We start from the raw sequence: 27,985 nt of genomic DNA on the forward strand, positions 1-27,985 counted from the left end.
TCTAATCAAACACTTCATGAGAGCCCATGAGTTCATGTTGCACAACATAGGCTATGCAATTGCGGGAGAAAACAGAGTGATGGGCTCTATTAAAAAGAGGAGGCTCCCATCAGCTTTCTATAGGCTAGACCTACTATATTTATTTCTCAACTTTCCTAATATTGAGCACATTGCTTCTCTTTAAAACAGGAGTATAGCCTACCTAGCTGGTATGAAAATTAACCGAGCCTTGTCACACATATATTATTTAGTATATGTAAAGACAAGATTAAATCAAGAATAGTTTGATGGGGGAAAATATTAGCCTATCACTTGTGAATGATATATTATCACTTGATGCCCAGCATAAGGCAAGAAACAATGTCTTTCTTTTGCAACTTTTTCGAATCATAGTCACACACCTCATGTAGCCTAGCCCAGCCCATAGGCCTATAGGCTTTGTTAAGGTTTGTACCACAGCTAAGGTGGTCAAATAACTTCTTAAAATGAAGCACATTAATCTGCTTTACAAGGGATGTAGAGCCTAACTGGCATACATAAGCCGCGTGTGTGTTTCAAGTTTGGGAAAGATACTTTTCACCATGAAAATGCACCTTTAGCCTCCCGAGTGGCACAGCAGTCTAAGGCACTGCATCGCAGTGCTTCAGGCATCACTACAGACCCGGGTTTGATCCCAGGCTGTGTTACAGCCGGCCGAAACCGGGAGACTCATGAGGCGGTGCACAATTGGCCCAGCGTCGTCTTGGTTAGGGAAGGGGTTTTCCTTGTCCCATGGCACTCTAGTGACTCCTTGTGGCGGGCCGGGTGCCTGCAAGCTGACCTCGATCACCAGCTGGACGGTGTAGCCTCCACACATTGGTGCGACTGGCTTCCGGGTTAAGCGAGCATTGGGGCCGTGTTTTTTTTTCGAGGGATGCATGGCTCTCGACCTTCGCCTCTCCTGAGTCCTTAGGGGAGCTTCATCGATGGGCCAAGGCTGTAACTACCAATTGGATATCACGAAAAAGGGGTACAAGTTTTTTTTTAAATAATGCAACTTGTGGCGAATTCCTGCATGGAGCCTTCACCGTGCACTGCCACTTTAAGAGCGCATCAGCAGTCAGAAAGGAGGAAATGAAGATGGCTCTTCCGGCTCTCTGGGAGGTAGCTCTCGGTTGGCGCGGCAGTTTGATTGGGGTGTGCAATGCTGCAGAAGTCTTCTCTATTTTCAGCGTGCTGAGTTTGTGAAGTGTTTAACTCGATCATCGGTATTGCCTCTCTAGATTGGGGCTGTTATCTTTTGGGAACGCACCAGTTATTGACGGGATGGATTAGTAGCAACATTGTTACGAAACTTTGACATACAAACAAACAAACCATCAGACGGACAGACAGCTGTTGACTTCAGGCTTGTAGTTGCATTAAGACCACTCTCTCTCTCTAGCTTCCCTCTATCGTTCCAGTGCTTTTCACTGCAGCAGACCTTCTATTTTTTTCAATGTGCTTCGCTTTGATGTTCAGTGTCACTGGACTATTATTGCCAGAAGTATTTGGGTTTACGTTGTAGTTAAAAGGGAGGTTGCTTGCAAGTTTATGGTGTATTGCTATTTGAACTCTATTGATGTGGGGTGATACTATTGACATGTGGCCAAGAAGATTTTGGACATTTTAAGGACTTTGTTTTGTCTATGAACACCCCCCATTCATACACCCCCATTCATACCCTCTGCACTCCTCCACTGGGAGGTAATACAGATTATTGCAAATCCTCTAATGTTGATGACTGGGTTCTTTCTTGTAAATTGTTTCTATGAAGTTGCCGTTAAATTGCTCTGCCATTCTTATTGTGTGAGGTATTATTGGTTGGGTTACACCTGTGCTGTGATGTGGCTATCTGGTAAAAAGGCTACACTCTAGGCAGTCTCTTCTGCTGATGTGTGTGGGCCTGGTAGTGGTACTCTCTCTATCCTACTCTTTTCCTTTCGGCAGGGTTAATACCTACCCCTCTCTAACAATAGCGCTACATCCTTTATAATAAAAGCATTACATGCATAATCGCATTTGCGGTCTCTTTTGATAATGGTGTTTTCCCGCTGATGGAAGATTTGCGCTTATAGCCTACTGCCATGTGCACATTGCTGCCCTTATACTGTGAAGAAATAGCCTAATACTTTATCAACATTGAAAGCTAAATGTGTTGATCTGTTGTGTCAGCCACATTGCGTAAAACCTTTTTTTTATGGTAGTGCTTGCATTAATTTGGGATCTATCGCATCCCACAACTCTCCCAGACTATGTTTGGAATATTTATTTTTCACACAGAATAGAATAGGTCAACTTTTATACTATGGGGATAGTAGATTGACATAGGCTAGTGCTTTTCCTGTTCGTTAGGCCTACTCATCTTGTTGGCTGACGAAGAGTAAATGTGGACAGTTCTTCCAATATCTTCAATACGCACCTTGGAATTGGTTGAAGAAATGCGTAGTTGCGTCCCCAATGTGTCTGTCTTTACTTGTAGCCTGGGAGAAAGAACTGATCACGTGATGGAGAGCCAATTGAGTGACAGGTGCTTCGTACCGTGCAGCACTCAGGGGGAAGGGCACAGCGCAGCTTTCCGGGCCAAGGGCACAATGGCCACACAAAGGGGATGCCGCTGTGAAATTCGAGGGATTATCAAGTGATTGTCAAATTGCGAATGAGAGACTGATGAAGTGTGTACAGCCTGCTCAAGAACCAAAGCAGAGATCATGCCTTTCAAGAGCCTATTTTCAAGTCATCGTTAGAGTCGCACCTGCAGCTTTACAAAGTATTACAAATCAAAACATATAATCCAACGTTTGTAGAACAACTGAAGTGACATTAATAACTTTAAATTAAGCATATAGGAGTACCCATTTCTTTGTTAACCACTCAACAAAGAATAGCCACATGTGCGCACTTCCCTCAAATCGTTTGGAGAAAATATCCTTTCTATTTTATTCAGCTTTGTTCAATTGTCTTCTTCAAACTTTAAAATAAATAATGCCAAGGAATTCTAAGCAAATCTTGCCAGCTAAATTAACTAGTGTAGCCCACAGCCATATGGCATAGCCAGATCAGGGTATGCTATTCTGTTCTTCGGAAATGGACTATTTAAACCTGTCTAAAATAAATCATGGTTTATTGTGAGGGTGTAGGTTATATTATATGGATTTATTAGACTTTTTAAAATGTAGATGTTCCAAAGGTCTGCATCAGTGGCTTGTAGGCCAGGAGATGCTAAATGTGTTTGTCAATTAATGCAGAGAAGGATAGAGAAGGATCAAACTTGACTCCTAAGCTGAAGATGACAGAGGACACGAAGGATGGCCTGGCCGCTGATTGTAGGGCAGATGTTTCCAGCACTGGTGACCTGCTTGGGTTTCCCAATAAGCATAGCCTCAGTCTTGCTACTGTTCAACTGGAGGAAGTTCTGACTTATCCCCAGTGGAGGCTGCTGAGGGCTGGACGGCTCATAATGATGTCTGGAACGGCGCAACTGAAATGGCATCAAACACACGGTAACCATGGTAACCACGTGTTTAATGTATTTGATTCCACTCATTCATTTCCAGCAGTTACCACAAGCCTGTCCTCCCCTATTAAGGTGCCACTAACATCCTGTGACCCATACCCATGTGTGCGTGTGCTTTTGTATGTGTGCCCACATCGCCGCCTATGCGCGTGTGCGTCTACACTATGTGCGTGGGTGCTTAGAAGCCTACTGTTTGGGTGTGCACAGGACATACGTGAGATGTAAGGAGAGTTGCATCTTTAGCCATCTTTGTATACATCCTCTTGGAATGTTATCAGCCCTGGTGAACTTTGTGTGGAGACGAGTTTTATGAAAGCAGACAGAGAGGAATCTGTATGTCACAGTCCAGTTATTTTTTTAGCCTACAACCTCTGATGTCTTGTCATCCTGTGTAGTCGAAATTGTAATTTAACCACACAGTGCTCTTTGGCATTGGGTTGTTATGATTTATCAGGAGAATCATGTAAAGTAGCCTCAATCCATTATGTATGCACAGACACAACAATGATCTCATAATTAGGGCCGGGAGTTTTGGGGCACTTTTTTGAGGCACGATGCTTTTACCGGTAATTCCAGCATTGTCCACTAGTGTTGCTGGTTGCGCGTGTACAGCATATTCGGTAGGGGGGGGATTGTCTAAGCCAAGGGAGGCATAGCTCTACAAACCTTAATCCCACACAACCGATTATTTGTCAGGGAATACTATTTGTAGATCAGTGATTCTACTTCTCAATTTGCTCAAGCTGATCCTATCCAACAGACTCATAAGTTGTATCTAAAAAATAGATCAGTTTAAAAATAGATATATTATTGTTCTTTATTTAACTACACAAGTCAGTTAAGAACAAGTTCTTATTTTCAATGACGGCCCAGGAACAGTGGGTTAATTACCCTGTTCAGGGGCAGAAGAACAGATTTTTACATTGTTAGCTCAGGGATTCGATCTTGCAAACTTTCAGTTATTAGTCCAATGCTCTAACCACTAGGCTACCTGCCGCCCACAGCTAAAGAGGAGAGTCAATGAAACCAACCATGGAAGTACATTGGAGCGAATTCAGGGGGGTAGCACCGACCGGGACTCGAACCGATGTCCAGTAACTGTCAAGCCAACACCTTAACCATTACATAATATTTCCTAGGATTTCCTACTAGCAGCAACACCAGTGGACAATGCTGGAAATACCAGTAATAGCACAATACCTCAAAAGTGCCCCCCAACTTTTTTTTATGGATGTCAGACACTGTGTTTTATCATTATTGTGTGCATGTGTGGGTGTGTGTTTACGTGGGTATGCTGGCTTGCGTGCCTGTGCATGTCTTTGCCCATTTCTGTGTACTTTGCCATATAGTATACCGGTATGTGTGCGTAAACATGTGGAAATTACAGCTCTCTCTCTGAAGTAAAAATCACAGTGGTTACTATGTGGATCCCCCCATTCCTCCCTCCCCTCCTCTACACAACAACATGATTGAAGATGGATGTCACACAAGGAGAAGGGCCAACGGGTCCACAGCTTCCTGTAACTTTCCTCTGCTCATCAGAGCTCTGATCTGCCTCAGAGATACAACAACAGCAGGAATTCAGCAACAATTCCTCTCCTCTTCCCTTGTTAGCTATAGTGCTGAATCTGACTCCAGCTTCTGAGTTTGAATGTCTGAATGTCTGAAAGGCATTCATTATTCTCATCTCTGTAGCTTACGCCATCCATGCACCATACATTTCATTTTTGAAATATGCTGCCTGTGTGTTGAAGTGCTAATGCATGGAGAGCGTTTATTTTCTCCCCGCTGACTGTGTCTACAGCAGTGGCGACCCCGTCATTCGGGGCAGGTTTTTGAGCCCCATCTGTTCAGCTAAAAAGATATATATAGTACTAGTCAAAAAGTTTGGACACACCTACTCATTCCAGAGTTTTTCTTTATTTGTACTATTTTCTACATTGTAGAATAATAGTGAAGACATCACAACTATGAAATAACACATATGGAATCATGTAGTAACCCAAAAAGTGTTAAACAAATCCAAATATATTTTTGATTTTAGATTCTTCAAAGTAGCCATCCTTTGCCTTGATGATAGCGTTGCAAACTCTTGGTTATTCTCTCAACCAGCTCGAGGAATGCTTTTCCAAACGTCTTGAAGGAGTTCCCACGTATGATAAGCACTTGTTTGCTGCTTTTCCTTCACTCTGCGGTCCAACTCATCCCATATCATCTCATTTCGGATGTGGTCGTGTGATTGTGGAGGCCAGGTCATCTGATGCAGCACTCCCATCATCCTCCTTGGTCAAATAGCCCATACACAGCCTGGAGGTATGTTTTGGGTCATTGTCCTGTTGAATAACAAGGGATAGTCCCACTAAGAGCAAACCAGATGGGATGGCGTGGCATATTGCTGCAGAATGCTGTGGTAGCCAATCTGGTTAAGTGTGTCTTGAATTCTAAATAAATCACAGACAGCGTCACCAGTAAAGCACCCCCACAACCATGCTTCATGGTGGGAACCACACATGCGGAGATCATCCGTTCACCTACTCTGCGTCTCAAATTTGGACTCATCAGACCAAAGGACAGATTTCCACCAGTCTAATGTCCATTGCTTGTGTTTCTTGGCCCTAGCAAGTCTCTTCTTCTTATCGGTGTCCTTTAATAGTGATTTCTTTGCAGTAATTCAACCATGAAGGCCTGATTCAAGCAGTCTTCTCTGAACAGTTGATGTTGAGATGTGTCTGTTATTTGAACTCTTGAAAGCATTTATTTGGACTGCAATTTCTGAGGTGCAGTTAACTCTAATGAACTTATCCTCTGCAGCAGAGTTAACTCTGGGTCTTCCTTTCCTGTGGTGGTCCTCATGAGAGACAGTTTCATCATAGCAGAGGTAACTCTGGGTCTTCCTTTCCTGTGTCGGTCCTCATGAGAGCCAGTTTCATCATAGCGCTTCATGATTTTTGCGACTGTACTTGAAGAAAGTTCTTGAAATTTTCCGCATTGACTGACCTAGGGGCTATCTTCTATATACCACCTCTATCTTGTCACAACACAACTGATTGGCTCAAACACATTAAGAAGGAAAGAAATTCCACCAATTAACTTTTAACAAGGCACACATGTTAATTGAAATGCATTCCAGGTGACTACCTCATGAAGCTGTATGCGAGAATACCAAGAGTGTGCAAAGCTGTCATCAAGGCAAAGGGTGGCTACTTTGAATAATCTCAAATAAAAAATATATTTTGATTTCTTTAACACTTTTTTTGGTTACTATATGATTCCATATGTGTTATTTCAAAGTTGTGATGTCTTCAATATTATTCTACAATGTAAAAAATTAAGAAAAACCCTTGAATGATTAGGTGTCCAAACTTTTGACTGGTACTGTATATGTCATGCCTGCTCCCGCTCCCCCTCTCTGGTGCTCATTGTGCACACCTGTCACCATCGTTTCGCGCATCAACGCTTCATTGGACTCACCTGGACTCCTTCACGTTTTTGATTGCCTCCCCTATATCTGTCTATTCCTCAGTTTCCTACCTGTGTCAGCATTAATGTTGTTTTGTTTCCCCTGTTCTGTTTCATGTACGTTGTTTATTAAATGTTTACTCCCTGTACATGCTTCTCGTCTCCCAGTGTCTGTCCTCACAGTATATATATATATATATTTGTTTTTTTGTGGCTGTTATTTTGGCATTAATACATGTCACATATCAGCTTGCAAACAATGTAAAAAAAAATAAAGTTTTTTTTAAATCATAGAGTTAATAAAGCCGCATACAAACATGCTCTCTTTTATGCTTTCTTGAGTAAGGCAGATCCATAATGCAGGTGTTTCAGCCCAGCTCAGTGCTTTCTGTGGTGGCGGGGCAGCCAGCGGTAAATGCAGAGCATAGGGGTTGGTAATGTTCTCCAGTTGGACAGCCTCTTATCCACTCATTGTTCCCTTATGCCATAGCTTGAACAGCTCAACAGTCAGTAGAAACCACATTTGTTAAGCAAGTCAGCCATATCAGCTATGTTTTTTTTTAAAGGCAGTAAATTAGACTGAATGAACTGTTTCGCTGCCAGACAAGGCTCTGCTCATAGCCAGGTGTAGCGGTGGTAAGGATTCACTCCACGGTGCTGAAAAGAAAGCTCTGCTGTTGAGACAGCATTATGTAGGCCCTAACAGTTTGTCAGCACCGTTTGTCACAGTTATAATGCAATGAATGTATTGTTTAGTGTTGTGTTGTGTAGTGGCTTTGCTGGCAGGCATCTAAAAAAAAATGAGTTTGCCACACCAAGATTTACATACTAACTTTGCCACTAGTCTACAGCACTATAAAGTGAGCAGTGGGCGGCTGACTTGCCCCAGCTTGCCGTATAGACGGCGTCTATCTGTCTAAAACTGGCCAGGTCGGGTCGCACCCGTCCATTGCCCTAATTATGCACACAAACTCAAATCCCCAGTTCTAATCTTTCCCCTGTTTGAAGCTGCCGCACTTCCAGGCCTTAGTGTTATTACCTTAGTCACAGATGATGAGTTGGAGGGGTCACCGAGGGCCACTGGACTGACCTGAAATAGCCTGGGTGTTAAGGAGATCCAGTAGCCTAGCTCTGATCCTCTTACACCCTCTGCCGAAACAGTTTCCCGTTTGACCAGGGTGGAGAGGGTCACACATCATCCACCCTGTTTTAAAAGCATGTCTGCCCTTGATGACAGAAAAACTTTGACAGCACTGGTCAGAGACAGTCCCTCTACTGCAAGTTACATGCAACCAGAACCCCTGGCTCATGTGCTTCCTATTACTGTTTGTGATCGGTGAGAGATGCCAGCTTCCACACAAGATTAACTGTGTTGTAGAAGCTTGGGAAATAGGAAAAACACAACCTGAAAAACTGGGGCGCAGTTTAGATAACACAACTGACGAGATATCCTTAAACCTTGTGTTTGGTTGGTGAATTACTTGCAGTTGCTCTCTTGCTTTCATTCTCGAAAGACTGTGACTCTACTCTATATCACCAGGTTGGCATTGATACATGAAGTCATTGACATGGTAAGTAGACCTGAAATACAATAAATAAATAACCGTCTAGATCTGTGCACTATAGACACTATATAACTCCAGGCTGTCATTGGTGAATATTACCCCACTTCTTGACAGTCCCTTTTTTACGTTCCATTTTATCTTCTTCTTCTGCTTATATTTTTGTCTATTTGATTCCAGACGAAGTGCCATTCTGTCCCGAAGCGATATTCTGTTTTTCATAGTCATTGTCATTTGGGCTTAAAATGCGATGTCGTGGAAGCCTTTTATCATTACAGGGTGACAGAGGTTTGCCAAAGACACATGAATAGAATCCGATTTCTCCTTCAAAGCGCATCGTCAGTTCAAACCCGAGCCAATGTTTTGAAGGAAGCCTAGACGGAGGACATGTCTCACATCATTTCATCTGGTGGATTGAAGCGTGCATGGGTTCCTTCACTGGGCCAAGCTTGTCACTGCCGACACAGTACAGGGATGGATTAAACCTACTTAACCTACACACAAATGTCAAAACATTGCTACCTTTATCACCCCTCATGAAAGGAGGCATGATGAACATACCATTAATTATATACAATACTCTAGATTATATCACTTTTTGAAAATCACGTGGTACCTTGATGAAGAGTGTCTGTACTGTAGCTTGGTTTTGAAAAGTAATTTCTTTCTTGACATAAGTCATCCGTGCTATGTTGCCTTTCTCCCTATTCCTCACGTCTCACAAACGTTGGCCAAACCTGTTATGTTAGCCCAGGTTGTCTCATGATGCTGCCTCTTACCCGTCTACATTCTGGCGTCAGATAGGTTCGAGTTTGAGTGGTTTCCTGCCAGGTATGACTGGCAATGAGGCAGGTTATCATCATCATCACTCCCATCTCATGCCAAGAGCGCTCTTTGTATAGATACAGTCTATGTGCATACTGTAGCTGTACATTCCACTGAGACCCTACAGAGAATACCTCTTTTTCAGATAAGTCTGTAATTGTTTGCCTGAAACCCCAGCAGCTTTAACGGTAGGATCCCCTGGATGTTTCGTGAGACGAATTCCAATAATGAGAATTCAACCCTGAATATTCTGGCAGAACGTAAACTCTCGTAAAAAAAAGTCTTGTTTTGTTCACAGTGGTGCACTGGAATTGCCCGAGGGCCAGGCCCACGCTAACGAGGCTGGTTTTCATTAGGATTCATTACTGTGCAAATATGACCCACCACATAATGAGCAGGTTCTCACCCAGCAGATGTGCAAATCATTTCCTCATATTGTCTGTTGGATAACATGGAACTTCCTTTTCTGTTTTGCACGGCCATAGTACGTGTAAGGGGTGTATTAGGGTTCAGTAGCTTGACTGACATGTTGACTTAAACGAAGATGTGTTTATCATGATGAGATGACATGGTAATAATGGCCTGTCGGTTCTTGGTTTTAGTCCAAACCCTTCACGGGTCAAGAAAACCCTCACAGTTCGTCTGCTTGTTCAAGAGTTACTGAATAAATTAAACCAGAGGCATCTCCAGCTTTGAACCTTAATAGTTCTTTTCAGAGCGTTCTTCTGAAGTGAAGTCGGGGCTTTTCGGGGTGTTTTGAAATGGCTGCTCATAGTTTGTGAAGGAATAAAGTACCAACAGTGTACTTTGGATCACAATCTGTGTTTTGAGTAGCTACTCTTGATCTTGTGTGTATGCTACAGTGTTTCTCTGCAGACTTACTGGATTTTCTTTTGTACAGAGGAAAAAAATAGAGACACCTGCTGGGAATTGGCCCCTGAAAAGAAAAACAAGCTAGACGAAGGCAGGATACTGTGCAACTCCCCCTCAACTCTTTTATGCCCTAAAACTCAAACATGTCATGTTCGATGAATGTACACAGTTGGGGTTATTTTTGTAGATGTAGAACGTTTTTCAAATCACGAGAGATGTAATACAGCACAAGAAAAATAGAATTCAGAGGAAAAATAAGTCTTGTCAATGTACAATTTCCCATTTCCTTGTGCAGGAAGAATTCTCGGTCTGAAAAAGGATCCTCTGTGTGCATGAAGCATGAACTCTTTGTAAACAAAAGCACAAACTCTTTGTATAAAATGTTTGATCCCCAACAAGGAGGTTAGTACAGTACAGTATATACATTGAGGGAGTTGCTGTGTAGACCAATGTGGTCCAGCTCTTTAAGTAACATAGCAGGCACAATGGGAACTATATTTTATGTTCAGTGTTTGTATTCTTTTATAAAAAAAATTAAAAAAAATCCCTACTTTCGTGGTTTCCAATTGGTAGTTACAGTCTTGCCTATTCGCTGCAACTCCTGTACGTACTCGGGAGAGGTGAAGGTCGACAGCCGTGCGTCCTCCAAAATCACAACCCGGCCAAGAGATCCTGGTTGGCCGGGTTGTGATTTTGGAGGACGCACGGCTGTCGACCTTCACCTCTATCGAGTACGTACAGGAGTTACTGCTTCTTGACACAATGCCCGCTTAACCAGCCGCCGGAAGGAAACACAGTGTCGGAGGAAACGCCGTACACGTGGCGACCGTGTCAGTGTGCATTACGCCCGGCACGCCACAGGAGTCGCTAGTGTGCGATGGAACAAGAACATCCCTACAGGCCAAACCCTCCCCTAACCCGGAAGACGCTGGGCCAATTGTCCACCGCCCCCCATGGGTCTCCCGTGGATCTCCCGGGCCGGCTGCAACAGAGCCTGGACTCGAACCAGGATCTCTAGTTGCTCAGCTAGTGCTGTGATGCAGTGCCTTAGACCTCAGCACCCCTCGGGAGGCCGTGTTTGTATTTTTTAAGATCATTCACACAGTTTTCCACACTGTTTAGCACACCCCACAAAAAAAACATGTAATAATTGACCACAACCCGGTCATACATGGCTGAACAAAACACTTTGTCTCTAGATACAGGCATGCAGCTTCTTCAGAGCTATATTTAGAGTTGGTGTCACACCCTGACCATAGTTTGCTTTGTATGTTTGGGTGTGATCTGAGTGGGCATTCTATGTTACATTCTATGTTACATGTCTAGTTTGTCTATTTCTATGTTTGGCCTGATATGGTTCTCAATCAGAGGCAGGTGTTAGTCATTGTCTCTGATTGGGAACCATATTTAGGTAGCCTGTTTGGTGTCGGTTTTGGTGGGTGATTGTTCCTGTCTCTGTGTTTGCACCGGCACTGTTTTGGTTTTTTCACAGTTCTTGTTTTGGTAGTCTATTCATGTATAGTTTCTTTATTAAAGAACCATGAATAATAACCACTCTGCGTTTTGGTCCGCCTCTCCTTCGACTCAAGAAAACCGTTAGTTAGGCCAACTTTTAGAATTTTGAATATTGTTCTAATTCTAGACATTCAGTTACATAGCATTATACCATGGCATTGTTGGATACTCATTTCTGATTGGCTTGAAGGGCATTCTAGATTGTGCATTATTTCCCCATAACAGTGTATTTTCACGGTAGAATTCAAAGGCTATAGTTCATTCTTACCAGTTTGAGCTGCTTTTGAAAGCAGAAGAAGAGTTGGAAAACGTTACTGGCATTGTTGAATTCAATGTTCTTAATGGCAAGCTAGGACTGATGGTTTGGTTAGCTAAACTAGCAAGTGTGTTTGTTTGGTTACCAAGGCAGTAGCCCCTCGTTGATGATCTGTTTCTTGTTTCAATTTTCCCCATGTAATATTAATGGGGAGCTAACATGGCTGCCATAATTATGTCGTTGTGACATGTAAATGCATCTTAATGCAGAAACCTCAATGTCCTAACTCTCCTAAAAAACAGTATATGGCTCTGAGCTTCTTTATGTAGATGTTTCCAAGATTACAGCGACTGGCCCTCCCATCAGATTGTTAGATAGCACTCTGGTTAGATTTCATTGAGGTGTCTTTGGGAGACTTGGGTGTGGGCATGCTCAAATTAGCCTACACTACAGTGGCAACAAAATGGGTGTCTTGTGGTCACAGTGTCCTTGGGAAATAGCGAGCCCGAAACCGCACATGCTCTAATCAGCTACATGGCCTCATTGGCCTTCATGGATTCATTAATGATTACATGTTGATTGGGCTCATTAACATTTGAACTAAGTGGCTACATCACTTGACGAAAATATAAATTCTTATCTGCCACAATTATTGGGCCTTCATCATTGATCCCGTGCCATTACGTTTTGACTTCCTTTCCACAAATCAAATGCCAAATCCTATTCCCATTGTGGACCCACAAGCTTGTTTTAGCGTAATACATGATAAGAATTGTAACCCAAACCCATATTGTGTGATTGCTCTGTACTGTACACAGTAGGTCTAACTGATTGTGTGTGTTGTTTTACAGGGTGTGGGCTATGGGGTGGAGGTCTGAGGCAATGCCTGGTTCTGGCCCCCCTGGGTCAAAAACACCCAGCAGCCCTGAGATGATGAGTGGCCCCCCGTCCTGGCACTCCTCTAAGTGATGAAGACCCCTGCCATCCTCCTCCTCATTCTGTCTGTCCTGTGCAGAACTGTGGTAGGCACATTTAACTTTGTTTCTGCTCATTACGGCAGTAGTGGTTGTACTTATAACATTACTTTGCACCTTCAATCCCATCCGTAGAAGTGTGTCGTGTCATTAGACGCTTCCGTCGTTAGTTTGTTTGATTGTCCTCAGGAGCCGTTATGAAATGTAAGTCATGTGAAGATGATTCACCGTTTTGAATCACTGCAGATCATAATGGTCTGTGTGCTTTATAGAACACAATCAGAGTGCTGGGAAGCTGATCTTAACAGTAGTGTCCGTGTGATGTGCTTTGCATCCTCAATCAATGCAGCTGGTTTAGTGAATGTATATGTCAGCTTTTATGGAGAACTTAAGTTACAACACTACACTAAGCCAAGGCATTAGTGCTTTATAGCCAGTCAGGTTTTTAAACCCCGTGAGGTATTGTAGGGCTTACCCAGAAGAACCCACTGGGGTTGACCCCTGACCCTCAATCTTGTGATGTATGACCGGCAGCTTGTGTCAACGAAGACGGTGAAGCACACGGTGGAGGAATGGAACAGATACAGGAACGAGTGCCTGCTGAGAATGAGCACGGACCCCACACCCCCAGGTAAGACTCAAAAACAGACGCCTGTCCTAATCAGACAAACCCCGTTACGGTTTTATAAATCGGATAGAATAACATCTAAAACGTTATCGTCTAGAGTAGACCGTAGAAATATGCAGTTGGCTTCACAATTATAATGGCTTCATCACCCCTTAACTAATCAGTCTCTATCCTGTTTAGCTTCAGACCAAAAATTAAGGATTCAGGGTCTGCTGTCTGTCTGCTTACTTACGGCTTACTTATATCTTCTCTTCTCCCCCCAGGCTTGTTCTGCGGCCGTATGTTTGACATGTACGCCTGCTGGCCGGAGGGTGTCCCCAACACCACGGTTAAAGTGCCCTGCCCGTGGTACCTCCCCTGGTACAACCAAGGTACTGGTGTGGCATTGGTTAGTGCTTTATGGTTCGGTAGGATAAATGAGATTTTGTTTCATCCGACTTCCAGCTAAGAGGTTAATGCTAACACTGTTTCTGTCTAAAGCCGTACAGAATCAGGCCCCCAGTGTCTGGTCTGGAGTGTGAAATCATAAGCTCTGCTGGTCGGCTGCTGCGTAGCAACCTAGCGGCGCCAAAAAGCCCTGGGGCCGTATTTATAACCCTGCCCATTTCTGAAATAATATTGATTTTGATTAACTTGGCGCATGACATACTGTACACAGTATTACAAGCATACGCATGTTTCCCATTATAAATCAGCCTTGTCTGAAAACTGTGGACGCTTGACTGAGCATTAAAACTTTGCCTGGAAAACACTTCATTCCCCTTTTATGATGACAACAATGCCATTTATTTGCAGGATTATTTGGAACTATTGTCAATAGATAGATGATTGGGTTTTTGGATTTCCTGCCTTGGTATATATAGACTCTAAGGTGAAATCAGCAATACTGTAACCTACTCATACTGTCAAATATTTGACATAAGCTACCGGTCTATTTACTGTGTTGGCAGAATGTTTTAATCTTTAGCAGTAATTTATGCTGTGTCTGGAACAGGACTGTGCCCGTTTCTGAACGAGAAAAAAATGGCAAATTGTCGGGGACCTGTCAGCGGAACATTTGAATTCAACAATGTTTTGTGATGGACTGCCCACGCACTCTGAAATATTGTGGGGCTACAACAACAACAAATGACAGTGCTCACAGTTCTATTTCTTGTGTGTTTTTGTTCTATTTGGCTTTTTATTTAGTTATTAGAGCACTACTGGTACCGTGTTTAGCACCGTCTACTAACTGTTAGCTTGTTAGCACAGGCCTGCTAACCATCTGAATCGCCGCGTCCCAAACACTCACTGAACCCATATTTACTTTCTATCCCTTTTCGATTTTTAATTTGTTTATACCTTCCGGTAACCTGCCTCACCCAATGTGATACGGAACCGCTATTATCTTTACATTTTTAGAACACACTCAAGAACCTTCAGAAGCTAACCAGCTAACTGGCTACAAGCTATTTAGTCATTGTTAGTTTCCTAACCTGGATAACACTCGCCAGTCCAGCTTCCCTGCCCCATCCACCGCTGCCCCTTGGACACTGATCACTTGGCTACATAGCTGATGCAGGCTGGACTGTCCATTAATTCACGGTAATCCATTCTGCTTGTTTATGTTTTATCTGTCGGCCCCAGCCGCACTTAGGCTCTGTGTGTAGTTAATCCGACCCTCTCTGCCTAATCTATCGCCATTCTACCTGCTGTTGTTGTGCTAGCTGATTAGCTGTTGTTGTCTCACCTACTGTTTTAGCTAGCTCTCCCAATTCAACACCTGTGATTACTGTATGCCTTGCTGTATGTCTCTCTCAAATGTCAATATGCCTTGTATACTGTTGTGCAGGTTAGTTATCATTGTTTTAGTTTACAATGGAGCCCCTAGTTCCACTCTTTATACCCCTGATACCTCCTTTGTCCCACCCCCCACACATGCGGTGACCTCACCCATTACAACCAGCATGTCCAGAGATACAACCTCTCTCATCATCACCCAGTGCCTGGGCTTACCTCCGCTGTACCCGCACCCCACCATACCCCTGTTTGCGCATTATGCCCTGAATATATTCTACCATGCCCAGAAACCTGCTCCTCTTATTCTCTGTCCCCAACGCCCTAGGCGACCAGTTTTGATAGCCTTCAGCCGCACCCTCATACTACTCCTTCTCTGTTCCGCGGGTGATGTGGAGGTAAACCCAGGCCCTGCATGTCCCCAGGCACCCTCATTTGTTGACTTCTGTGATCGAAAAAGCCTTGGTTTCATGCATGTCAACATCAGAAGCCTCCTCCCTAAGTGTGTCTTACTCACTGCTCTAGCACACTCTGCTAACCCTGATGTCCTTGCCGTGTCTGAATCCTGGCTCAGGAAGGCCACCAAAAATTCTGAGATTTCCATACCCAACTATAACATCTTCCGTCAAGATAGAACTGCCAAAGGGGGAGGAGTTGCAGTCTACTGCAGAGATAGCCTGCAAAGTAATGTCATACTCTCCAGGTCCATACCCAAACAGTTCGAACTACTAATTTTGAAAATTACTCTCTCCAGAAATAAGTCTCTCACTGTTGCCGCCTGCTACCGACCCCCCTCAGCTCCCAGCTGTGCCCTGGACACCATTTGTGAATTGATCGCCCCCCATCTAGCTTCAGAGTTTGTTCTGTTAGGTGACCTAAACTGGGATATGCTTAACACCCCGGCAGTCCTACAATCTAAGCTAGATGCCCTCAATCTCACTCAAATCATCAAGGAACCCACCAGGTACAACCCTAACTCTGTAAACAAGGGCACCCTCATTGACGTCATCCTGACCAACTGGCCCTCCAAATACACCTCCGCTGTCTACAACCAGGATCTCAGCGATCACTGCCTCATTGCCTGTATCCGCTACGGAGCCGCAGTCAAACGACCACCCCTCATCACTGTCAAACGCTCCCTAAAACACTTCTGTGAGCAGGCCTTTCTAATCGACCTGGCCCGGGTATCCTGGAAGGACATTGACCTCATCCCGTCAGTTGAGGATGCCTGGTCTTTCTTTAAAAGTAACTTCCTCACCATTTTAGATAAGCATGCTCCGTTCAAAAAATGCAGAACTAAGAACAGATATAGCCCCTGGTTCACTCCAGACCTGACTGCCCTCGACCAGCACAAAAACATCCTGTGGCGGACTGCGCTAACATCGAATAGTCCCCGCGATATGCAACTGTTCAGGGAAGTCAGGAACCAATACACACAGTCAGTCAGGAAAGCTAAAGCCAACTTCTTCAGGCAGAAGTTTGCATCCTGTAGCTCCAACTCCAAAAAGTTCTGGGACACTGTGAAGTCCATGGAGAACAAGAGCACCTCCTCCCAGCTGCCCACTGCACTGAGACTAGGTAACATGGTCACCACCGATAAATCCATGATTATCGAAAACTTCAACAAGCATTTCTCAACGGCTGGCCATGCCTTCCGCCTGGCTACTCCAACCTCGGACAACAGCTCCCCCCCCCCCGCAGCTACTCGCCCAAGCCTCTCCAGGTTCTCCTTTACCCAAATCCAGATAGCAGATGTCCTGAAAGAGCTGCAAAACCTGGACCCGTACAAATCAGCTGGGCTGGACAATCTGGACCCTCTATTCCTGAAACTATCCGCCGCCATTGTCGCAACCCCTATTACCAGCCTGTTCAACCTCTCTTTCATATCGTCTGAGATCCCCAAGGATTGGAAAGCTGCCGCAGTCATCCCCCTCTTCAAAGGGGGCGACACCCTGGACCCAAACTGTTACAGACCTATATCCATCCTGCCCTGCCTATCTAAGGTCTTCGAAAGCCAAGTCAACAAACAGGTCACTGACCATCTTGAATCCCACCGTACCTTCTCCGCTGTGCAATCTGGTTTCCGAGCCGGTCACGGGTGTACCTCAGCCACGCTGAAGGTACTAAACGATATCATAACCGCCATCGATAAAAGACAGTACTGTGCAGCCGTCTTCATAGACCTTGCCAAGGCTTTCGACTCTGTCAATCACCGTATTCTTATCGGCAGACTCAGTAGCCTCGGTTTTTCGGATGACTGCCTTGCCTGGTTCACCAATTACTTTGCAGACAGAGTTCAGTGTGTCAAATCGGAGGGCATGCTGTCCGGTCCTCTGGCAGTCTCTATGGGGGTGCCACAGGGTTCAATTCTCGGGCCGACTCTTTTCTCTGTATATATCAATGATGTTTCTCATGCTGCGGGCGATTCCCTGATCCACCTCTACGCAGACGACACCATTCTATATACTTCCGGCCCGTCCTTGGACACTGTGCTATCTAACCTCCAAACGAGCTTCAATGCCATACAGCACTCCTTCCGTGGCCTCCAACTGCTCTTAAACGCTAGTAAAACCAAATGCATGCTTTTCAACCGTTCGCTGCCTGCACCCGCACGCCTGACCAGCATCACCACCCTGGATGGTTCCGACCTTGAATATGTGGACATCTATAAGTACCTAGGTGTCTGGCTAGACTCTAAACTCTCCTTCCAGACCCATATCAAACATCTCCAATCGAAAATCAAATCAAGAGTCGGCTTTCTATTCCGCAACAAAGCCTCCTTCACTCACGCCGCCAAACTTACCCTAGTAAAACTGACTATCCTACCGATCCTCGACTTCGGCGACGTCATCTACAAAATTGCTTCCAACACTCTACTCAGCAAACTGGATGCAGTTTATCACAGTGCCATCCGTTTTGTCACCAAAGCACCTTATACCACCCACCACTGCGACTTGTATGCTCTAGTCGGCTGGCCCTCGCTACATATTCGTCGCCAGACCCACTGGCTCCAGGTCATCTACAAGTCCATGCTAGGTAAAGCTCCGCCTTATCTCAGTTCACTGGTTACGATGGCAACACCCATCCGTAGCACGCGCTCCAGCAGGTGTATCTCACTGATCATCCCTAAAGCCAACACCTCATTTGGCCGCCTTTCGTTCCAGTTCTCTGCTGCCTGTGACTGGAACGAATTGCAAAAATCGCTGAAGTTGGAGACTTTTATCTCCCTCACCAACTTCAAACATCTGCTATCCGAGCAGCTAACCGATCGCTGCAGCTGTACATAGTCTATTGGTAAATAGCCCACCCATTTTCACCTACCTCATCCCCATACTGTTTTTATTTATTTATTTTTATTTTTCTGCTCTTTTGCACACCAATCTCTACCTGTACATAACCATCTGATCATTTATCAGTCCAGTGTTAATCTGCATAATTGTAATTATTTGCCTACCTTCTCATGCCTTTTGCACACAATGTATATATAGACTCCCCTTTTTTCTACTGTGTTATTGACTTGTTAATTGTTTACTCCATGTGTAACTCTGTGTTGTCTGTTCACACTGCTATGCCTTATCTTGGCCAGGTCGCAGTTGCAAATGAGAACTTGTTCTCAACTAGCCTACCTGGTTAAATAAAGGTGAAATAAAATAAAAAAAAATAAAAATAAAAAATTACTGCATTGATTTGAAAGAGCAAGCAAGAAAGGCATTTAGCTGTACGAGTCGTGGCCAAAAGTTTTGAGAATGACACCAATATTCATTTCCACAAAGTTTTCCGCTTCAGTGTCTTTAGATATGTTGTTGTCAGATGTTACTATGGAATACTGAAGTATAATTACAAGCATTTACATACGTGTCAAAGGCTTTTGTTGACAATTACATGAAGTTGATGCAAAGAGTCAATATTTGCACTGTTGACCCTTCTTTTTCAAGACCTCTGCAATCCGCCCTGACATGCTGTCAATTAACTTCTGGGCCACATCCTGACTGATGGCAGCCCATTCTTGCATATTCAATGCTTGGAGTTTGTCAGAATTTGTGGGTTTTTGTTTGTCCACCCGCCTCTTGAGGATTGACCACAAGTTCTCAATGGGATTAAGGTCTGCGGAGTTTCCTAGCCATGGACCCAAAATATCAATGTTTTGTTCCCCGAGCCACTTAGTTATCACCTATGCCTTATGGCAAGGTGCTCCATCATGCAGGAAAAGGCATTGTTCATCACCAAACTGTTCCTGGATGGTTGGGAGAAGTTGCTCTCGGAGGATGTATTGGTACCATTCTTTATTCATGGCTGTGTTCTTAGGCAAAATTATGAGTGAGCCCACTCCCTTGGCTGAGAAGCAACCCCACACATGAATGGTCTCAGGATGCTTTACTGTTGGTATGAGACAGGACTGATGGTAGCGCTCACCTTGTCTTCTCCGGACAAGCTTTTTTCCAGATGCCCCAAACAATCGGAAAGGGGATTCATCAAGGAAAATGACTTTACCCCAGTCCTCAGCAGTCCAATCCCTGTACCTTTTGCAGAATATCAGTCTGTCCCTGATATTTTTCCTGGAGAGAAATGGCTTCTTTGCTGCCCTTCTTGACACCAGGCCATTCTCAAAGTCTTTGCCTCATTGTGCGTGCAGATGCACTCACACCTGCCTGCTGCCATTCCTGAGCAAGCTCTGTACTGGTGGTGCCCCGATCCCGCAGCTGAATCAACTTTAGGAGACGGTCCTGTCGCTTGCTGGACTGTCTTGGGCGCCCTGAAGCCTTCTTCACAACAATTGAACCGCTCTCCTTGAAGTTCTTAATGATCCGATAAATGGTTGATTTAGGTGCAATCTTACTGGCAGCAATATCCTTGCCTGTGAAGCCCTTTTTGTGCAAAGCAATGATGACGGTACGTGTTTCCTTGCAGGTAACCATGGTTGACCCAAGAAGAACAATGATTCCAAGCACCACCCTCCTTTTGAAGCTTCCTGTCTGTTATTTGAACTCAATCAGCATGACAGAGTGGTCTCCAGCCTTGTCCTTGTCAACACTCACACCTAAATTACGATCGGCCACCCCCCCAAAAAAACGGTGGCCATTTTGTGCTCTAAAATGTGTTTATTATGATCAAATGTTATCCTCACTGTCAATTATTTTAAATTCCGCTACAAATCGCAATATTTAATTCAATCGTGATCCATTCTGACTGCTACATACATTTTGTCATCACACAGGACCACGTGCGGACACAGACCAATAATGGTAATGCAGGATGAAAACCACTACATCGACCATGATCCTTTGCTAGTTACAGATACTTTCACCATGATGCTTAGCAAATTTGGGGTGCCATTCAGTCCCATTCAGCAATATGGCGCGCTTCGGGAGTTTTCCATAGGAATACGTGGATGACTTCAGCGCTATCACCATCTACTGGTTTTAATGTCAATGTACAGAATTTAATTTGTCTCATCTGTTTGACTTCTTCCTTCATCTGTCCCTCCCCATGTCTGTGCAGTTCGTAATGGGTATGTGTTGCGGGAGTGTGGGCCTGATGGCCAGTGGGCCGTTAACAACACCAGCAGCACATGGAGGGACCACTCCCAGTGCAACGCAGACAACAACCAGCAGGTGGCACAGGTAATACCCATAATGCACCATTCCTGAAATAGACCCTCTTCTCGGAGCACATAAAACACATGGCTAAGAAAAGAACATGATACTTTCAAAGGGTTAATGCTTTTAATTACTACATGTCATTTTTTAGAAAACTTCACCAGTAGTCTTAGGAGACCCTCCAAGTACTGACAGATGCTTTGAGAGGTTAACTAATTCACGGCCAAATAGCCATTCAAAAAGCAATAAGTAATAGAGTAGGTATTCCAATGGCATACCACCTGTAGGGGACATAGAAATGCAATTACCAGAATGGCCATTCTTTTACGATAATGCCCGAATGCTCTGATTGTTTATGGATGTCGAGGTGGGCTAGCAGCAGCAGTTGCTGTCCCCTCATGTCGACTTCCAATCATCCCGATCAGCATGCTCAACTCAAGTCATCCTTACCCTCTCTCAATTTCACATCTAGTGCTGCACTCCATTACGAGCTCAGTAATGAATGGCCCATTTACTACATCAACAAAAAAGATGTCATTACTTTTGTCAGTGTAATGAATACTCAGGAGGAAAAAGGGGTAGATTCACGCGCAGAGCGCGGCAGGTGTTTATTTCGCCTTCGCAGACAGCAGGAATCGTGGTCACAGTCAGGCAATGGTCATACACAGGTAGGCAAACAGGCAGGTGAATCAAAAGTAGGACTGAAGGCTATAACTGGTTCTCACAAACGAGCTAGGAAAAGACTGAGTAGAGTCAAAACGAACAATACCTCACAAAAGGCACAAACAGAATGTACTGAACTAAATAAGGAGCTGATGAGACCAGGTGAGTAACTCACACAGGTGAAATCAATGAACGAAAATGAAAGACAGGGCTACGTTCAAGAACACAAGGAAACAGAACACAAGGAAAGGAAATTAAATACAGAACCTTACAGTCAGTACTACATACTGGATTATAGATCTGCCAGGGCTTCAGAGTGTGAGGGTGAGCTCTGAGAGACACACAGTCCTCTCTTTATGAAGAGGGAGACAGCCGTCACCTAGGGGTTATGTTTTTGCTGGCAACCAATGATGCAACGCTGCTTTGCCTCATTGGCTCCACAGCTGAAATGTACTCCAGTCTGCAGCCAGACTCCCTGATGATAAGAAAAATAGGTTGGCAAACGCTGATCGCTGTTCGCAGTGAATTAAATAACGCTCCCTATATTTCCAATGCATTTTTTCCCCCACGATTGGTGTGTAAATGTGCATTTTTAATAGGAGTTTATTATAGTGTACTGGGCATCATTAAAGTGTTTTTTGAACATTTTCCAAGGCATAATAGGCAACAAGACAAGAGGACTTTTTGTGGTCAGTGCATCTGCTTCGTCTGTATCTGTGTCCCTGTTTGCACTCTACCAAAAGGACAGGACATTAGTACAGCACAGCACATCAACAATAGAGTCAGAGAGTTATAGGTGAAAACAGGGTCATGTTGTTCCCTCGTCTACTTGGGATTTGAGTGCAGGTCTTTGTTTGTCCACAGGAGAACCAGATGGTGATCTTGGCCTACTTCCGGGTGATGTACACTGTGGGCTACTCTCTGTCCCTGGCCAGCCTTTCCCTGGCCCTCATCATACTGCTCATCTTCAGGTAAATGCTGGCTCTGACCACAGTCATAAACAGTATACAGTCGTTATTTATATGTCAGGATTTGACTCTGACTATGGGACTGTTTGTTTGGACTAAGGAAATGGCTTCACTTCTAGTCATCTGATGTGAATTAGGTAAATGTAAATCATACAGATCTTCATTTGAGCCAGTTTGCTACAGCAGGAAAATAATCCTGCAGCAAGAGGAAATGTGAATTATGTAGATTATAATTAATGGATATTTCTTGTTATGGCAAGTTCTGAAATTTTAAAGTGGAATTACAAACTTTAGAAGCCTTTTTAAACTTTGAATACACCCCCACTGTGCATGAAAATTCTCATCAACAAAAGAGTGATCAAATTAAAATCCTACACTTGACACATGACATATACTGTACATGATTCTGGAAAGAATTTTGCGATACAGTAATCTCATTGTCAAGCGTTGTACCCTAGGAAACTAAGGTGCACCAGGAACTATATCCACACCAATCTGTTTGCGTCCTTCATCCTGCGAGCCATATCCATCCTCACCAGAGATGCTGTCCTCACCAGGGACACCCCAGAGTTCAGAGACAACAGAGACGTGTCCAACGTCCTCAGTGATAAGGTCGGAACCAAAGGCTGTACACACTAACGCACGTTACAGAAACACACACTCGAGCGTACCGTTTAAAGACACAATTCGTCTCTCATACATTAGACAGCCATCCTTGACCTCCGCCCCTGACATTTGACCCCTGACCTTTGCCCCCAGGCCCTGTCTGGCTGCCGTGTGGCCCAGGTGCTGATGCAGTACTGTGTGGGGGCTAACTACTACTGGCTGCTGGTGGAGGGCCTGTACCTTCACAACCTGCTGGTGCTCATGGTCTTCTCAGAGAACAGCTACTTCTGTGGATACCTCTTCATCGGCTGGGGTAGATATACACACACACACACACGCATGATAAATAATGTAAATGCTGTTTCCTGACAGTAATGTATGGTTTATGACACTGTGTGTAGGATCCCCAGTGTTATTTGTGGTCCCCTGGATTATAGTGCGGTACCTGTATGAGAATACACGGTGAGTCACTCTCATTTCCATTCAATCTTATTTCCTCATCATCTGTTACTAAAAACAGAATTCCGAGAGATTGTGACATATCTCCTCCCAGGTGCTGGGAGATCAATGAGAACATGGCGTACTGGTGGATCATCCGCACACCCATCCTCCTGGCCATTCTGGTGAGTGTGTGTGTAACGTGTGTGTGTGTCGACTGTGCTGTGTGCCCTAAAGCAATGGGGTCCAGGGGTTACTCATTCGTCAACCCACCGCTCCTCTCCTCTTCCCCCTGCAGTCTTGTCTCTTTGAAGTTAGCAGACCATGACAAGCCTGGGGAAATTGTGCGAATGTGAAAGCTGAGTGGGCATGTTTTGGTTCCGGAATGCACTGTACATTAAAATGAATGGATGACTCATCAACCCAGAAGACAAAATGAATGTCACTTGGTTTCTGTTCTTTTCTTAGTAACACTTAACATGTTCCTTGAAGCTTGATCTAAAGAGTGTTTAATTAGCGTCTCTCAGTGAAACTCTGAGAGGAGGAAAATATCATTTTTTTCTACGGTATTTTGCATCAGAAGCAACATGCCAGAAGAGATGAGGATTCTCCTGCCACAGATGATTTGTAATTTGTCCCACAACTCTCACATTTCCCCTAAGGTCTAAATGCCTAACATCTTTTGACATAGTTAGTAATGTTAGACATAGACTGTGTTTTCTATCTCTGTTTTACTTTTTTCATTGTATTGATGTGTATATTTTTACAATTACAAGGCTCATCTGTAAAATAGCATGGCAGCCTGTCAAAATAAAGGTTAAGTAAATAGGAGTAATTCGCACGTAATACGACGTGCAGTTGCACTATGTCACCTGGACTTTGCAGTTAATACCCCTAACATGTTGCAGTCTGACTTTGGAACTCGAACTTATTGTGGAATTCTCACATATTCACCCTGCTTCAACAGTCATATAACACTGAAATGCCAGAGAACAGAACAGACCTATTTGGATACACACACTTTTTTCTCTCTCTGACATTAGTAAAGCTAATACTTGGTGGTTTGATGTTGATTGTGTTTAATTGATCTTTTTTTATTTTATTATTCCAGGTCAACTTTTTCATATTTATTCGGATCATACAGATCCTTGTCTCCAAATTGAAGGCAAACCAAATGAGGTACACCGATTATAAATTCAGGTAAGAAAGATACAGCTCCTTCTAATCCATGAATGACATGAAAGCAGATCAAAATGAAAACACAAAACAAACACTGTATTGTATCTTATGAAAACTGATGAAGTCAACTCATTGCTTACACGTGTTTTATGTGTTTCTTTGTCACGTAACTTTGTCTATGTCATACCTTGTTAAACACTGTCGCATTCACGGAACATTACCGTACCTCAGGCAGCGCCGTTGTCACCTATCCTCCAGCCTAAACACACGAGGTCAGCAGACATTAGGATGACATGACACTATCCACACAATTCTTTTTGTTGCTCCAAACTCCGTTGACATCCATTGCCTCAATAATCCATCACTAAGTTAACTTGCCCTTTCGTAGTATGCAGCGTAAAGGGAGCTGTGGAAACATTTGATGTTTCTGTGGTGTTCAACGTCCCCGTCCTTTGATTGTGAGCCGTGGTCCTTGGAGACGGTGTATATACTTGTTTTTTTTTTAGGAAACCAGCCACATCCAAGAGACCAGTTGCATGCATAATCCTCTGAACTAAGCCTGGCTTCGAGGTACGCAGGACAACATGAGTCTGATTGGAATCTAAGGTGCAGCTGATGCACTGATTCTGAGCCACCAAAAGAGTCATGGGAAGAGAATTGCCTTTCTGATTTCCCAAGATGCTTTGAAGCCGTTACTTAACATTCCTGCTCTGAGTCCAGGTGTGGAGGTTGTGGCTTTCTTTGTTTGGCGTTTTATGTGTTTGTGTGAAAAGTGAACCATCCATTGATGTCATTGATGAAGCGATTCATCATATAGGACCAAACAGACCTCTCTAATAGTTGCCCTTGCTCGGCTCTGTAAAGGATGCTCTGTGTGTGCAGGTTGGCTAAGTCCACTCTGACCCTCATCCCTCTCCTCGGCATCCATGAGGTTGTCTTTGCCGTGATGTCAGAGGAACAGACCGAGGGCGTCCTCCGAAATATCAACCTCTTCTTTGAACTTTTCTTCAACTCTTTCCAGGTAATATGATGAGACACAAAAGTTATTTGTCTATATGGGGGTGTGTTTGGGTATGCATGCTGTGTGAGTGAGTGTGCATGTGTCCGGTCCCCGCATGCACTCTTGCTTGTTACTCCATGAACTTTCTCTCTGCGGTGCTTCTGTTAGGTACTGTATGTGTTAGAGGGGGGAAGATTAATTACCTCTCTCTTCTTCTGATGCCTCTCACTCTCTCATCCCACAGGGTCTACTGGTTGCCATCCTGTACTGCTTCGTCAATAAAGAGGTGAGTAAGGAAGTGAAGTGTGCTCTCAACAAAGCCCAGGGCAAAATGAGTGCACTTGAACAGCCGTAGCACCTGAGTTTACGACACGTTCGTCTCTGTTTGTTCCTATGAGAAGCCAGCGCTTTCTGTGACCTGCTGGGTATGTCACCCTGTCACTGTGGGTTAGCTGTCACACAGAGAAGCTCACTATCTAAGTCCACAGGGCAACGGTGATGTCACTGAGGGTTCCAGCCATGTCTAGAGTCAAGAAGTGGTTAGGCCCCTGTGTGACATGAAATGTCTGATGTATTTCCTGTTGAGATATGGCCTAGTTTGGTTGAGGTAGCATACATACTGTAGTGCTTAAAGAGAATAAAGATCAAATTTAGATACAATTTATAACCTGGTCAGATCATAAGGTCAGGAAAAACTCATTACCTTCCCTCGTTCATCTCTCTCCATCTCTCCCAGGTGCAGTCAGAGATAAAGAAGAAGTGGCAGCGATGGAAGCTGGGCATGAACGTCCTGGACGACCTTCGCAACACGGGCAGCAACACGCCACAGGGGGGCACCGGCGGCGGGCAGTGCCACCACGACCCGCCCTGCCAGCCTGACTGTCCACAGGAGGATACCCACAACCTCTTCTCGGACGCCTCCGCCTCGGGGCCGCATGCCCACCCACGCCCACACCACCACCCAGGGGCCAAGAAGGGAAAGGCCTACTGCTACATTTCCGCCCGCAAGCAGGTGCTGAACGGCCTTGATGGAGCTCCGCTGGAAAAAGGGGGCGGAGAGGGAGCCATCAAATACTCTGAGAGCTACTGCTGAGTGGCTCGGCGAGGGGGATAACGACTAGCTGGCTACCTTTGTAATTTCTAGTGGGTGGAATCCAAAGCAGACAACCTGCCTGCTTCAGTTGTGTACTTCCAGATCTATGTGGCCGACTGTAGTTGGTGTTTCATCGAACCCATGTCTTAATAGTTGTGTGAACATGATCCGGGACTCATTGGATGATTGCCAGAATGTTTTTTCTGCACTGGCCAATCAGGCTGTGTGTTGTGACTCCTATAGGTTTTCAGTGGCAGATAAGATGACCCATCCCAAGTGCAATATCGCCTCAATCGACCTAGATTGACTTTTTAAAATGTTATTTTACCTTTATTTAACTTACTTACAATGACAGCCTACCCCGGCCAAACCCGGACGACGCTGGGCCAATTGTATGCCGCCCTATGGGACTTCCAGATGTTGAGGAAAGCTTCTTCAATTAGGAAATGAACACCGTCCAACCTTGATCTGCTCTGATTCGACTGTTTTGGGGGTTTGCTTCTTTTGTTTTCTACCTCTTGCTCTACTAGTGGACAAAATGGAAACGTTATGTGCCAACCGTGGACCGTCTTTTCGTGTGCAATGGATAATTCTAACAATAGTGTGTCTATATGTTGGTATCGGACAAACTCAGTGAGGGACTTAGAGAAGGCAAGGTGAGGTGAGTAAAACCAATATTGTCTTTCCCCAGTGAGCTAGCCGCACAAACACTATGGTTTCCCTTGGCAACACGGTGTTTTGAATTCTTCTCACCCAATCGTTGAACATCTCTAACGCCCCTTGCTCACTCGTCATACATTTACTGCAACCTTATAGGCTTAACTGGATACAGTGAGCAAAGGAACGGCGTTCTTACGCAATATCGTAGACCTTAAGGCAGGCGCATTACTATCATGGTGGTGGCTGTGTGTGAGGCATGACTTCTGCAAATGAGAAAGAGAAATTCTCGGATTACACGCACTGTCAAAATGGGTTGAATGATTTGTAAGGTCCTGTTGACATCGTTTTCACTATCACAGAATGGAAGGTGAACGTAAT

The 27,985-nt window shown here is 44.4% G+C and overlaps 1 protein-coding gene across 2 annotated transcripts in view; it reads left to right on the forward strand.

Annotated features, from left to right (window-relative positions):
- The window catches only part of LOC110503606 (glucagon receptor), a 37,511-nt gene extending 9,914 nt beyond the window's left edge, over positions 1-27,597 (forward strand). The window contains exons 1-14 of one of the 2 annotated variants that reach the window (XM_036961816.1): positions 8,218-8,565; positions 12,877-13,047; positions 13,534-13,630; positions 13,891-13,998; positions 20,903-21,024; positions 22,528-22,634; positions 23,090-23,243; positions 23,391-23,550; positions 23,639-23,699; positions 23,791-23,860; positions 24,787-24,875; positions 25,737-25,875; positions 26,099-26,140; positions 26,591-27,597. In XM_036961816.1, coding sequence (XP_036817711.1) covers positions 12,994-13,047; positions 13,534-13,630; positions 13,891-13,998; positions 20,903-21,024; positions 22,528-22,634; positions 23,090-23,243; positions 23,391-23,550; positions 23,639-23,699; positions 23,791-23,860; positions 24,787-24,875; positions 25,737-25,875; positions 26,099-26,140; positions 26,591-26,947 — 1,560 coding nt within the window. In that variant the 5' untranslated portion in view covers positions 8,218-8,565; positions 12,877-12,993 and the 3' untranslated portion in view covers positions 26,948-27,597. Of the gene's footprint in view, positions 1-8,217; positions 8,566-12,876; positions 13,048-13,533; positions 13,631-13,890; positions 13,999-20,902; positions 21,025-22,527; positions 22,635-23,089; positions 23,244-23,390; positions 23,551-23,638; positions 23,700-23,790; positions 23,861-24,786; positions 24,876-25,736; positions 25,876-26,098; positions 26,141-26,590 lie in introns of those variants that run through there. The other variant, XM_021582023.2, reaches the window with a different exon arrangement.
- The last annotated feature ends 388 nt before the right edge of the window (positions 27,598-27,985 follow it).

This window comes from Oncorhynchus mykiss, chromosome 24, assembly GCF_013265735.2.
Source record: "Oncorhynchus mykiss isolate Arlee chromosome 24, USDA_OmykA_1.1, whole genome shotgun sequence".
NCBI classification, from domain to species: Eukaryota; Metazoa; Chordata; class Actinopteri; order Salmoniformes; family Salmonidae; genus Oncorhynchus; species Oncorhynchus mykiss.